Source organism: Tenrec ecaudatus, chromosome 10 (assembly GCF_050624435.1).
Source record: "Tenrec ecaudatus isolate mTenEca1 chromosome 10, mTenEca1.hap1, whole genome shotgun sequence".
NCBI classification, from domain to species: Eukaryota; Metazoa; Chordata; class Mammalia; order Afrosoricida; family Tenrecidae; genus Tenrec; species Tenrec ecaudatus.
This window is the reverse complement of record NC_134539.1, coordinates 101,669,140-101,682,232: the sequence shown is the minus strand read 5'-3', so window position 1 is coordinate 101,682,232 and position 13,093 is coordinate 101,669,140. Positions and strand designations below refer to the sequence as shown.

At 45.0% G+C, this 13,093-nt stretch overlaps 1 protein-coding gene across 2 annotated transcripts in view; it reads right to left on the bottom strand.

The window, feature by feature from the left end:
* The window catches only part of MYOCD (myocardin), a 71,401-nt gene extending 68,014 nt beyond the window's left edge, over positions 1-3,387 (bottom strand). Inside the window, exon 1 of one of the 2 annotated variants that reach the window (XM_075559177.1) lies at positions 3,357-3,387. In XM_075559177.1, coding sequence (XP_075415292.1) covers positions 3,357-3,372 — 16 coding nt within the window. In that variant the 5' untranslated portion in view covers positions 3,373-3,387. The remainder of the gene's footprint in view (positions 1-3,356) is intronic. The other variant, XM_075559176.1, reaches the window with a different exon arrangement.
* Between the last annotated feature and the right edge of the window lie 9,706 nt (positions 3,388-13,093).

Below are 13,093 nucleotides of genomic sequence, written 5' to 3'. Positions count from 1 at the left end.
GTAAAGTGTTCAGTTAGATGGATAACCGATCATCCGTGCGGGCCATCCACTCCTGCTGCACATTTCACTGCTTTCTTTTTCTTCTTATTTTTTCCCATCAAGAAATTCCCTGATAAACATCCTTGTATTTGAATCTTTGTGTGTCTGATTATTTTCTTTGGATACAATGCCAGCGATTGAATCACTGGGATCAAGGGTGGGCACATTTTTGAGGAGCCTGATACACGTTGCCAAATTGCCCTCTAGAAATGTTGACCCAACTTGCTCTCCCACCAGCAGTGTATGAGAATGCATGTTTTCCCATCCTCTGACCGCACAATATTTTAATTTTTATCCACCGACCTGATCATCGCAAAGTCTACATCTCAGTTGAAATAGCATTTCTTTGATACTTCATGCAGCCGCGATTTATGAAGACGTGGACACAGCAGCTGCCCAGTCTCCTCCTAGACACCACTGCAAAGACCGAAACCATAACCACAACCAGACTCACTGCCGTTTCATCGACACTGATTCACAGTAACCCTATAACTGTCCCTGTGGGTTTCTGTAACTCTTTAGGGGAGTTGAAAGCCCTGTCTTTCTCCGGAGAAGTCACTGGTGGCTTGAACTGCCGACCTCATGGTTAGCAGCCCAATTTGTAACCATTGCAAAGAGACAACATTTATACGTGTCACCTTCTGTCGACCCTGCCCTCCTGAGGATACTTGACAATCTAGGCTGCCTCATCTGGGTCAATGCCGCCCCTCCCACAGAGTTGTTCTTCCCTCCTGAAGTTCTGCACTGTCCTCTCTTCCCAACCCTATCTATGTTCTTCAGCATGCTGATGTGGAGAATCTACGGTATGATATGAACTCGGTGATTTAATCTTTAGCATTTTATCCAAAGACATTATGAATGAAGACCATGTCTTTGTCTGATAACACTCCATCTTTCCCAGGATTGGAAAAAGTTAGGTCCTGAGAATGCAGGCGAAATCAGAAGTGATGTTGACCAGGAACTTGGGTTTCATCGCACAGGTATTTCAGGAGTTCTAGGCTGGTTACAGCGAATGTAGTTAGTGTCTTGGAAGGAAATCCACATGCCCCATCTATAGTACTCAGTGCTTCTGTCCAGGCGGTTTCCTCTTTGCCCTTTCACTACCAGACCCAGTTTCCAGATTTTAGCTCTTGACCATGGGCCTTCCCTCCCTAGTCTGATTCGCCTGCCCTTCTCTGACTCTCCTCCAGGCAACCACACCACCATGCATTTTTTCTCTCTTCTGGCTGTGTGGTACTTGCTAAGTCTCCGTTTTGTCTTCTCGGTCGTACTGCTGGGCACATTTTTTGTGTGAAGGAACTTGTGTACCACGCACCACTGTCTCCACTGGCACAGCAGCAGGCTCTCCGCAGACAATCCAGTGTTTGCTCCATAGGTCAACACTTCAATGTGTAAATGGTGATGCAAGGATCTGTACTCTTTGAGGGCGGTGACCAGTGGCCCCAATGAAGTCACAGAGCTGGAGTACAAGTGTCCCCTCTTCCAATCAGGTTTTGGAGGCCAATTAGGTGGTTGCCCCTATTTCATAGTCCCCACACTATTGCGGCACCCTAAAAGGAACTGACTGGCCCACACCCACCACTCAGATTGTCCTCTCTGGCACACCAGGACGCACAGTCATGGGCCTCACCAGGGTTGGTGTCACCTTGTACAGGAACTCATGGCGCCACCACGTCCCCCTCCCCACCGTAGACTTCTTTCCATTACTCTGCTTCTTATCAGCTCTAATCATAAACTAAGTGACAAATGCAATGGAAAATAGCTTATGAGTAAGACCTCTTATATTACACAAATACTAACAAGATAGAAAATTATTAGTAACTAAGTGGAAGCTTATTTTAATTTGTCTCCTTTTTCCCCCTTTAATTGCCACTTCATTCTCAGAGAAAGTTGCTGGCAAAGGTACGCAAACACTAATTACCGCAGTGTTGTAGTGGAAACACCAGCAAATTAGACAAGAGCAGTGCCTACAAAATAATCAGGACAGAGGAAGCCAAATGACATGAACTGTCATCCTAATTGGGTGATTACAACCACTTTGATGGGTGTGCATTAAAAAGTTCAACAAGTCAGTCAGTATAGATGTTTACCCCTGTCCAAAAAAACAAAGGAAACAAAATCAAAACTTAAATTCACTGCCATCAGGCCAATCCAGACTCCTCTTTCTCCCAAGGAACAGCTGGTGTTTCTCACCTGCGGACCTTCCGTTAGTAGCCCAGTATGTCCCCACGTGAGGATTCCATGTAAGCTGCTTTGTGGAAAGCGTTTTTGCTGTTATAAATGTCAGCCGAAACACCACACAGGCATTTCAGAGACAGTCCTTTTGGGATCACGCCCTGTGACCCTGTCACTCAGCGAGGGCTGCACCTTCTACACCCCCTGGCGATGGCCCTGCTGACATTACCAAGGCGGATCAAGCAATAACTTAATGGCTGCCGAAACCACGAGTGAGTCCCAATCATGTTCCAAAGTGAGTTCACATTTTTATATGTGCATCTACATTTACAGTTTTGCACGTTAATAATAATCACTAATATGGGTCAGACCTTCCTATGCACTGGATAGTTTATTAAACCATTTGTGATATCTCACTTACTCTTTCCTTAAGAGAGGTCTTTAGCTACATTTTACAGCTACTACTATTTCTATTTTACACGTAAGGACATGGAGGCTCAGAGAATTTATATAAATTTCCCAGGACACATAATTCGGAAAGAAAGATGAGGCCTTGTACTCTATTAAAGAGTTACAGCCTCAGAAACCACAGGGACAGCTCTATGCTGTTCTGTAGTGTCGCTGTGAGTTGAGTTAACTCGTGTGTGTGTGTGTGTGTGTGTGTGTGTGTTAGGGGAATCATTGTCCAGTGCAAATGGTGAACTGCTAATGGAAAGGTTGGAAGTTCAAGTCCACCCAGATGTGTTTTGGAAGAGAGGTCAAGTAAACTACATCCGAAACATCAGACAATGAGAATTCCGTGGAGCCTGGCTTCACTCAGACACAAGGAGGGGTGTGTGTGTGAGGGTTTGCCATGAATCAGAACACACTCCATGGCAACTTATCTTCTTCCAGGTTTTATTTTCTTTTGTTTCATCTTTAGGAAGTGGCAGAACTGGGATCAGAACCTGTCTGAGCAACTATATAACCTCCCAGTTGGATTGTCTACCTGGTGTAGAATTATTTGATACAAGTTCAAAAGTCACTGCTTTGGCATGGGCTGGGAGACTTTTTAAAGAGGGTTTAGCAAGTAGAGGCAAAGTCCTCTAGCGGAATAGCTCATCATTCACGGGTACCTACTGATCCACTCAGTGCAGCCTTACCTTGGAGTATGTGCATATTAACCAAGTCAGCACGTTCGGATCTATTTCTGACCTTGTGCTTCAGATGGCCCTCAGTCTGTGGAACATAAACATGAAATCAATTCTGATAGCAACGTCAGTGAACAAGGGGTGCCGTGGAATCACTAAGGTTTAACTTAAAAAAGCAAACAAACCCAGGTTCTCTCAAAGGAGATAAGTACTCTTTAGGACAATGGGAAAATGCAAATATCCCCACCCCCCTTTTTACGAATCATTCTTGAATTGGAGTACATTATTTTCCATTTTCCAGCTGCTAATGTTATTGAGGATTTTATGTGAGTCTGGGAAATACCATGGAGGGTTATCCTACTTTTTAATAAAGGAAGACTTACAGTACTTTCAAGATGGCGAGATAAGGCTAAGAGGCAAAATGCTTTTGGCTATGTCAGGTTATGAACTTGAATGTCTCAAGTGACTAAGAAAGGAATATATGAATAAAATTATGATGATATCAAACTGCTTATACTAGAACTAATCCTACTTCATTGCCTTTCAAATCTACCCCCAAGTCATCAGGGTTTCCAGAGATGAACCATTGCTTAAATCTTTTTTGTATAACAGGACGATGCATGGTCTTCTCCTTTATTCCCCTGACCTTTCTCTTGGAACATGTTAGACCATACAGCATGCAGATTCAGACCCACGCTACTTTGGAAGGACATTTGGAGATAGGTTATTTGTAGAGTCTCATTGCTCTCTTAGTCATGGAGCTGTGGGGTAGGCGATGAGGTAGACAACAGCAAGGCTAACACCAGATCTTAGGCCACTGATTTCAGTTACTGTTGTTCGTTGACATTGGGTGGAATGCCAATGGCTGTGATCCGTTGGGTTTTCATTGGCTGGTTTTCAGAAGTGGATCACCAGGTCTTTTTTCCTAGTCTCTCTTTGCCTGAAAGCCTCAATGGTACCTACTAAAACCAGCACTCCTCCACCGACAGAGAGATGGTGACTTTGCACGAAGTACACTGCCTGGGAGTCAAGCCCAGGTCTGCGGTATCAATGGCGAAAGTTCTCCCACCACCCTCCTCCTGATTTCTAGTAATGGGAGACCTGATTATGAGTTGGGCTGCTAGCTGCAAGATCAGCAGTTTGAATCCACCAGCTGCTCCAAGGGAGAAAGACAGAGCTTTCTACTCCCATAAGAGTTACTGTCTCAAAAACTCACAGGGGCAGTTACACCCTGTCCTGTAGGGTTGCTATGAGTCAGCATTGACTCGATGGCAATGGGTTTCTAATAGCTGGTCACTTATTTGACGATTGGAGATCACGCAGTACAGAGGAAATGAAGTTTGTTGTGTGTGCTATTTGCTTCACTTCTACTCCCAAGCACTTTGAGAACTCGTGGAGACCGGCTTCCCATGTTCACTACAGACTAGTTGTGAGGCTCGAACTCTCAGACAGGGACATCCTAGTAGAAAGATGGCCCCTTTCCCTCTCCTTCTCTTCCAACACAATGCCAATATTAGTAAAATTGTGCTTGTATTATTGAGAAAAATCATACTTCAGATATTTGTTAGGAAGCGGCAGAAAAGAGGCTAATTTTTTCACCTCAAATGGTTAAAGAAAAGAAACAAAGACAGGATGAAGGAAACAAGGCGGCAAATAAAGAAACAGAAGGGGAGTAATCACAGCTCCTTCTGCCTTTAAGTAAGTGCGGTGAGCGCTGTAGCCACAGACGGCCTTACCATTGAATTTCACAAATCTGACTATTGCTAAGAAAGGGCTGGTAAGCAAAGTAAAGCAAGTATCAAGAACTTAACACTTCCCTTTTTCTTGTCTTTTAGACCCTTTTGCCATGAGTTCCCCGACTCCCAATAGGAAAGATTGAGGCCTTTTTAAAGTTAAAAAACAAACAAACAAACAAACAAACCCAAACAAGTTGAACGGACACTGCGAGCTGTGTCACTCATGGAGTCTCAGCATGAGCACTGTCACACACTATGATGTAGATGGTGCTGCAGACGATAGCATCAGACCTTTGACCTCTGATTTCTGTTGTTGTCGTTAGCTTACATTGAGTAGACTGCCAATGGTTTAGCAATAGTACTAATATTAAAAGCCAATATTGTTGCTGTTGTTAGTGGTGGCTATAGACCTGGTCCCCAACGCAGGTGACCCCATTCATGGCACAATGACGTGCCGATCAATAGTGGGCCATCTCCATGATTGGTTACAGATTGGACCTCTGTGATCCACGGGCTTTTCATTGGTTGATTTTCAGAAGTAGAATATCAGAACGTTCTCCTAGTCTGTCTCAGTCTAGAAGCTCTGCTGAAACTTGTTCAGCCTCATAGCGGCATGCAAGCCTCCACTAACAGATGGGTGGTGGCCATGCATGGAGAGTGAGAATTGAATCACAAAACCACCATTGCCTTCCCAAAGCAGATATAATCCATCTCGTTTCACCAGCTTTCCGGTGATAGCCATCCGATTCCACATGATTTGGGGGCAGGGGACTGGTATATCGGTTGCGTTTATTGTAGGAATTCCTCATGCTTGAGCCAAAGTTTAACAGTCAGAGATTTATACCCTCTGGTCCTTGCGCAGGAACAGAAGTTTGCAAAAATTACCTTGTCACTCTCCAAGTGTTTTCTTCGCTCATGGAATTCAGTTGGACTTTTCAGTGCTGAAACAGAAAAACAAGAGGTAAGCAGAGTGAGGGTTGGGGCATTGATCAGCAGCATCACAATACTGGCTGGTGTGCTTGCTGAGCTAGGCAGAGTATGGAAGTGATTGTCTTTATTAGGACAAGCAGCTCAAGAGGAAAGGCGTAGCTAAATCCTGGGGATACAGAGGAACGTGGGACGTAGGCCCCAAACAGGATGAGCAACAGCGGCAGAAATGCGACAGCAAGAGAAGGTGGAGGCAGGGCATTCCAAGTTCCTGTGGAAAGACAGGCGTCTGTAGGAAGCTGGAGATGGAAGTCATGTGCCTGTGTGATGGAAAGAGTAGACTGGAGAGCTAAAACACATGTTGACTTTGCAAAAGCCTAGTGGGTGGCTGGGTTTGTGTGAAGCTTCTAATCTAGGAAGGAATTTGTTTTTCAAGGGACAATGGCTTATCCTAAATCATTGGATAATGACTGGTTTGTCAAGCGCACAAAACTAGGGAGAAACCTGGAATTAAACTCGGAGGGCTAGGGAGAATCTTGGCGACAGTGGGGTCTAATTCCCTGCTCTGTATTGAATGGGAAAACTGAGGCCCACAGATATTGCGTGGCTTACCTGGAATCACACAACCAGGGCTAGGAGTGGAGGTCTTGGGACATTCTTGCCTCTTTCAAGGTATGTTAAAAAACAAGTATAACAACTGGGAGATACAGGCGCTGGGCCATTGCAACACACAGAGTTTTAAAGAATCTGGACCACTGCTGCCGTGCGAGAGAGATGGTGTCTCAAGGTGGTCTGGAAGCACCTCTCAAGCTCTTCTGACGCAGCGAAGTAGCAGCACCTCGTTTTATGGCATTCTACAATCTTATTGGCTTCCTCGGTCCACTGGCACAATCTGAATAAAGAGCTGCAAACAACCAGCTTTCAGAAGAACTTTCTGATGTCAAGTAGACTCACTTGTAGTCTTGGTAGCTGATCGACCCAGAGTCTGCTAAGGAAGCTACTAGGAGGATGCTCCCCATAAATCCCCCTGTCTCTTCCCAACAGGAAAATGTTGACCAAAGGAACATGCAGACTAATGTAGCTGGACGGCTTGGCCCAACTATAGAGTGGTGTGAATCAGCCTTTGCTTCTCATAGGACCGAATAAGAAAGACTATGTTGCTTGAATGTCACATTTCCCTGGGATCTAACACTATGCTTCGCTGATGTGCACTCTTAAAATGGCCTCCTCACCACAATCTGTTTGGCCTGAGATCGATCTTTCTCCATTTATCCTCATTTCATGGTTTCATGACTGTCATTATCTTCAGTACGAAGCAACCCTTTCCTGCTTCTGATTTCAATGCCAGCTTTATATTCTGGGCCTTCTGAAAACTCACCCGTTCCCAACTCACCGCTCCCAACTCACCAGGTAACCAGGTCATACAACGTTTGCTTCAAGGCCACTGAACACTTACGCATCTGCCTACACTTGGTGTGAACAGATTTGAATGAGTCTGGGAGCCCTGTGGTCATGTAACTGGGCATTCTAGATTGATGTGGATACTGGCTTACATGATACAGGAAAAGAATTGATCTCAGTGTTGCCTTATGAAGTGGCTAAAAAAAATAGCACACTCTTTTCCTCATAAAATCCTCCTTCGGGGGAATGGTAAGGATCTTTCCTGAGCTATCCTGTACATTCCAAACTCAACTGGTTCGAATCGGGCTTGGGATTTGGTGGAGGGGGAATTATCTGGTCTTCTGTTCCAGAGGTTTTTCAAATTTTATCAGTAGAGTCTGCTAATGGAGCTCAGAAACACTGCACTGTCGGTGGCTGAGTTTTGTAAAGCTGTCGAATTCATCACTTCGCAGTCGAAATGACTCTGACAGTCCAGAAGTAGAAAGCCCTTCTCTACTCTCTTACCACGGGGTAGGGGAAGCTCTGTTGGTTTAGCAAGGCCTTTGGAAGAAAGCACGCACTGATTTCTCCACACATTATTCTCCTTGGGGTTAAGAGGTGTCACATGGGACACTGGTTTCATGTCAGGCTATTGGGCACCACACTACCATGGTCCTGGAATAGATGTTTGCCTGTTCCTGGGACTCCAGAGAATGTGGTTTTAATGACCTCCCCCAAAGAGCCAGTGAGAGCGATGATGTTTGCCTTCCCCTAACCGGCCCCATCCCAGCCCCCATCACTAGTTGATTTTTTGGAAAATACATACCGAACCTCTTTTGCTGCCATCCCTGGGAGTATCAAATAGCAAAATTTTGTATTTAAAGGACACTGACATTTAAGATGAACAAGAAATTCTAAATTAAAAAAATAATAAATCAGTGTGATTTCGAATTAAAATATGGTAATAAATTTAGTCAGCCGCACATCTACCCCATTCCCCCCCAGAGGAAGATTAATCTCTTCTCACAAGGGAATTCATGTTCTCGCCTCAGAGTTTAGTTACGGCTGTTCCTATTTCTGTCCCCACAGCTCTCGCTAATTTGGGTCAGCTGTGTGTATAAACATTTGCTTACTTAGAGCTCAGAAAAAGATGCCCAGATAGGAACAGGCCTCCTGCAGGGCCCCGTTCTCCACTCAGTCTCCACCACCCCACCCCCACACCCCCATCTGTTGTTGATGCTCATGGTCCATCGAGTGAGCTGTGACCTCAGGAGGCTCTTTGTGCAACAGAACAAAAAGCTGCTCGTCCTGGGACATCCATGTCCTGGAAGATATAGGGGCCCAGAAAAGGGAGGCAAGGACCCCTTTAGGGCAGCCTCTGAGAAGCAAGTTCAGGAGATGGGCCTGGCTCCTCAGGACAGAATAGGTCTGGTGTCCTCTCTCAGGGGCTGCCACCTTCGAGTGGAACACGGCTTGAGAGCGCAGAGCGCACCAATGGTGGAAAAGGGGGAGGACCACGGGGCCACATGGAAGAGTCAGGGTCCAAGACCAGCATCTGGGGCAGATATTCCCAGCTGTCCTTGGATCAACATCTCTAATGTCCCCTGGACATTTGGTTGGAAATACAAATGACTGAGAGACCTAGAGAGTCAGGATCCAGCAATGTGTGTTTTCACAACCCCCCACAGGGAATTCTGTAGCAGATCCAAGTTTGAGGCCCACAGGGCTGGAGTTAACAAGGCCAAATGGATCCTGACCTAGGGTCCTTGGGGGACTCTAGGAATTCAACAATGTAGGAATCAGTTTCCGGCACGTGGTGTCAGTACTTCACAAAGCTGAACAAAAACTTCCGTGTACTTGTCCAGAAAAAGGCTGCTTAGGTTAATCAAACGCCACTTTTCACAGCAACTTAATTTACGGAAGGTGGTTGTGCTCACAACGTGCTGTCGGATCTGTTCATATGCCATTATTTTAAAATAATAAAAAACAAAATATAAGAATTAATAATTATCTAAAGGATGTGGCTTGGGGCGGGGTGGTGGTGGTGGTGTTGAGGTGGATGGAGAAGACAAAATTTTTGAAGTATAAGATCCCTGACAGGCTGTGATTTTAAATGTTCCTGGTGGCATTGTGGTTTTACGTTGGGCTGCTAAGTGCAAGGTCCGCAGTTGGAAACCCCCAGCCACCCCTCAGGAGAAAGATGAGGCTTTCTACTACCACACAATTACAGCCTCGGAAACGCACAAAGGTGGTTCTACTCTGTTCTATAAGGTCATTATGAGTCAGAACTGACCCAATAGCAGCAAGTTTGAGGAGACGAAACATTAAGGGACAATCACTTTAGGTTCTGCCTGGGTTTCTGCTCTGTAACCTTGAATAAGTCTGGTAGACTTACCCATAATCTGGGTTTAGTAATGCTTGCTATCTCTTTGTCTCACTTTTAAAGGCAAATTGGACCATAAGTGATTTTCTCTCATGTGAGTGGGATACATCATATGTGTGTGTGCGTGTGTGATAGCACTTTGAAAATTATGCCCCAAATAATAAATAACTTATCCAGTGCCCAAGTGATAATTTAAGAGGATTTAAAACATTGCCTTTTCCAAGGTAACCAGTGCCCATGGAATCAACTCTTGACCCCCACGTGTGTTGAGAGTGTGCTCCGTGGGGTTGTCAATGGCTGATTGTTGAGAACTAGATCCTCTGCCTTTTCAAAAAAGCTGCCTTTGGGTGGACCAGGGCCTCAATATTTTTGGTTAGCAGTCAAGTGTACTGAATGTTTGCACTTGGAATAGCTCATGTTGTAGCTTGCCCACTTGCGGAACTTGGTGCAAAATACATGACCGTCTTTTAAAACTTTCTTGAAAGAAGGGTACAAAGACAAAATCAAAGCATGCCTACTACTGTTGCTTTACTTTTTAACTGAAAAATGGAAAGAAAGGTGGAATGGGGGGAGCAGTCAGGGTCACTTCAAATGGGATTGGTATGACCATCTGGAGACCCATTTTCCTCTCGCTGAATCTCAGATGTTAGCAAGAAGGGAAGAGGCAGATAGATTAATCCCCCTGTGCTGTGTTCTGCTCAAACAGCCAACAGTGTGTGGTAGGGTGCTGTAGGGAAAAGCCAAGTCAAACGAACGCATTGAGAAAAGGAAGAAAGACTTCGCCCAGGCAACTTCTCAAAACTATCGTGAAGCTGCATGTTGTGTGGGTGCAGGGCCTGCCCCAGCCATCCTTCTTGCTACTCAGGAGAACAGTCACAGACTCGGGGATTTACCAAGGCTTGGCAGTAGGCATGTGGCTGTGGTGGCTTGGCTTAGTCTGCAAAACAAATAAAGGCAGCACCATTCACAGACAGCTCGTTGTACCTTTCAACTCATTGACATTGATTAGATTAGTGGACCAAGGTGACTAGACCATTCGTCCTGGCCTGCAGCAGCCTTCTCGAGATGCCCTCGCCAGGCGACAGTTTCTCTGGGCCCCAGGTCTTCCGAAATCCATCTCAGCTCTACTCTCTTGTCTTTTCTAGTCCAAAAGAATAAGTGAAAATGGTCCCTCATTTTCCCCCTGGGGTTCAACAACATTGGCAGAGGGAGAAAGGGGAAGAAAGTACTTTCTTTCCTTTTCTTTCCACTGAAACCCACTCCTATTTACTGAAGATGAGTATTGTCAACGGGATAATTAAGTGGGGGTGGGGTGGGGGAATTTGAAGCCTTTTCTGGAGTGTGAGCAACTTGAAGTCGAATTCCTGTCTAGCTTCTCCGTGAATATCCCACAGGGCCTTCCTCACAGGAGGAAGTTCCTTCTTATGGAATTGCTCCATGGTCCTTTTACTGGATCGAATCCACAAAGCTGATCGCATGAAGGCATTTGAACTGCTTGGGATAAAACGGTGCCACTTAGTAGTCCACTTTGAAAAGTAAGAGCCAGTGGGGAATAACGCTGTAGGGAAAAGTTTGCATGAGGAATCATGAACAGACTCCCAAGCCCGGCTTTATTTCCAAGGGATGTGACTGGCTCCATCTGGAAGCCGAAGGAGCCCTGGTGATGTAGCTAGGGGTACATGTTGGACTTCTCACTGCAAAGTCAACAGTTTGAAACCCCAGCCTTTCAGAGGGAGAAAGATGAGGAAGCTTTCTACTCATATAAGGAGTCATAGTCACAGAAACCCCACAGGGGCAGTTCTACCCTGTCCTATAGGACCACTGTGAGTCACAATCAACTAGAGGGCAGGGCGTTATTTGCTTGATCCGAGGCCATGCGGAAGTCAAAAACTTTGGTTTCTTCTTGTAGCCTTGAGCCTAGGAGGGAGTCTACAAGAGTACAGGATAGTACCATGCTGGATCTTTCTCCATCTTCATCATCTTCACATACTAGGTAGCTCCAAGTCTTCACTTTGAAATTCAGAAGTGGCATGTCAGAGATAAACGTATGTGTTTATATTTATGTATAAGTATAAACCACAAATTCTTGAGCAAGCTTCCATTTCTCTGAGACTCCGGGACTATTTTGAAATGGGGATTCAACGACTGATATTGTCAATGAGAAAGGAATCTTGAGATCTGGTTTGGACCCATGACCTTGGCCCAAGAACACTTTCTCCACTATTTATAGTTGTTTGGGGAGCTTTGTGCTGGCCCTCAGAGCCTTGCCTTTTTAGATGACAAGTCAAGGGATAATGTCCTTGGTTATACACCGGTACCCGAAGAGGAAACTCTTAAACTCACAATGCACACAGTAATAACACAATAAATGCTTAGAGACGTGACCAAGCGCCTTCTACAAGAGCCCACGTGACTACTAACTGTGGACTGGTTTACTATTCAGCAGCAACCTCAAAGCCTTCAGGATGTATTCCTAGGAAGAGGGAAAGAAGAAAAGCCAATCCATTTGGATTAGCTTCACTCACTCACAGCCATTGAATCAATTCTAATTACAGCAACCGTATGGGACCAAGCAGAGCCGCCCTTGTGCATTTCTAAGGCTGAACCTCTTTCTGAGCACAGATTCTCTCAGAGTTCTCCCACAGAGCAACTGGTCAACTGAAAATCACTCAATTCCATGCATTGGAATTAGATTGAGGAGTAATGTTATCATTAAGTCATCGATTTGTTGTGGAATTGAAACATGATCCATCATATGCTGAAATCAATGGAATTATTAATCCAATGTTGCTTATGGGAAGCAGAGGTTGTGATGTAGAACCAGAAGACATTACCTTAAAATTATTAGTTCATCCTTGACATTTTCACATTAAAATAAAATTCCAACAGCCTCCTGATTTGGGTTGGTGGGCATAAAAATGTTTATGATAAAAACGAAAGGTTTCAAAAGGGAAAGCAATTATTTTTGAACATTTAGAACAGAAACCCTAACAGACATTTTTTTTTTATGATTACTCTGATGTATATGTGGGCAATGTAAGCTTTCTTTGACAGGCTCTGATCGGGAGACCTGGATAATTAACTGCAAAGCCAGCAGTTTGAAACCACTAGCCTTTCCACTGGGGAGGGATGGGGCTTCCTTCCCCAGTAAAGAGTTAGTCTCTGAAACTCTCAGGGGTCAGTTCTACTCTGAGTTAGCAGTGGCTCAATGGCAGTGAGTTTGGTTTTTGGTTTGGTTGGCTAAGCGTTGGACTGTTAACCACAAGGTCTGTGGTTCAAACCCACCAGCTGCTCCTTGGGGAAAAGGTGAGGTTATTTGTTGC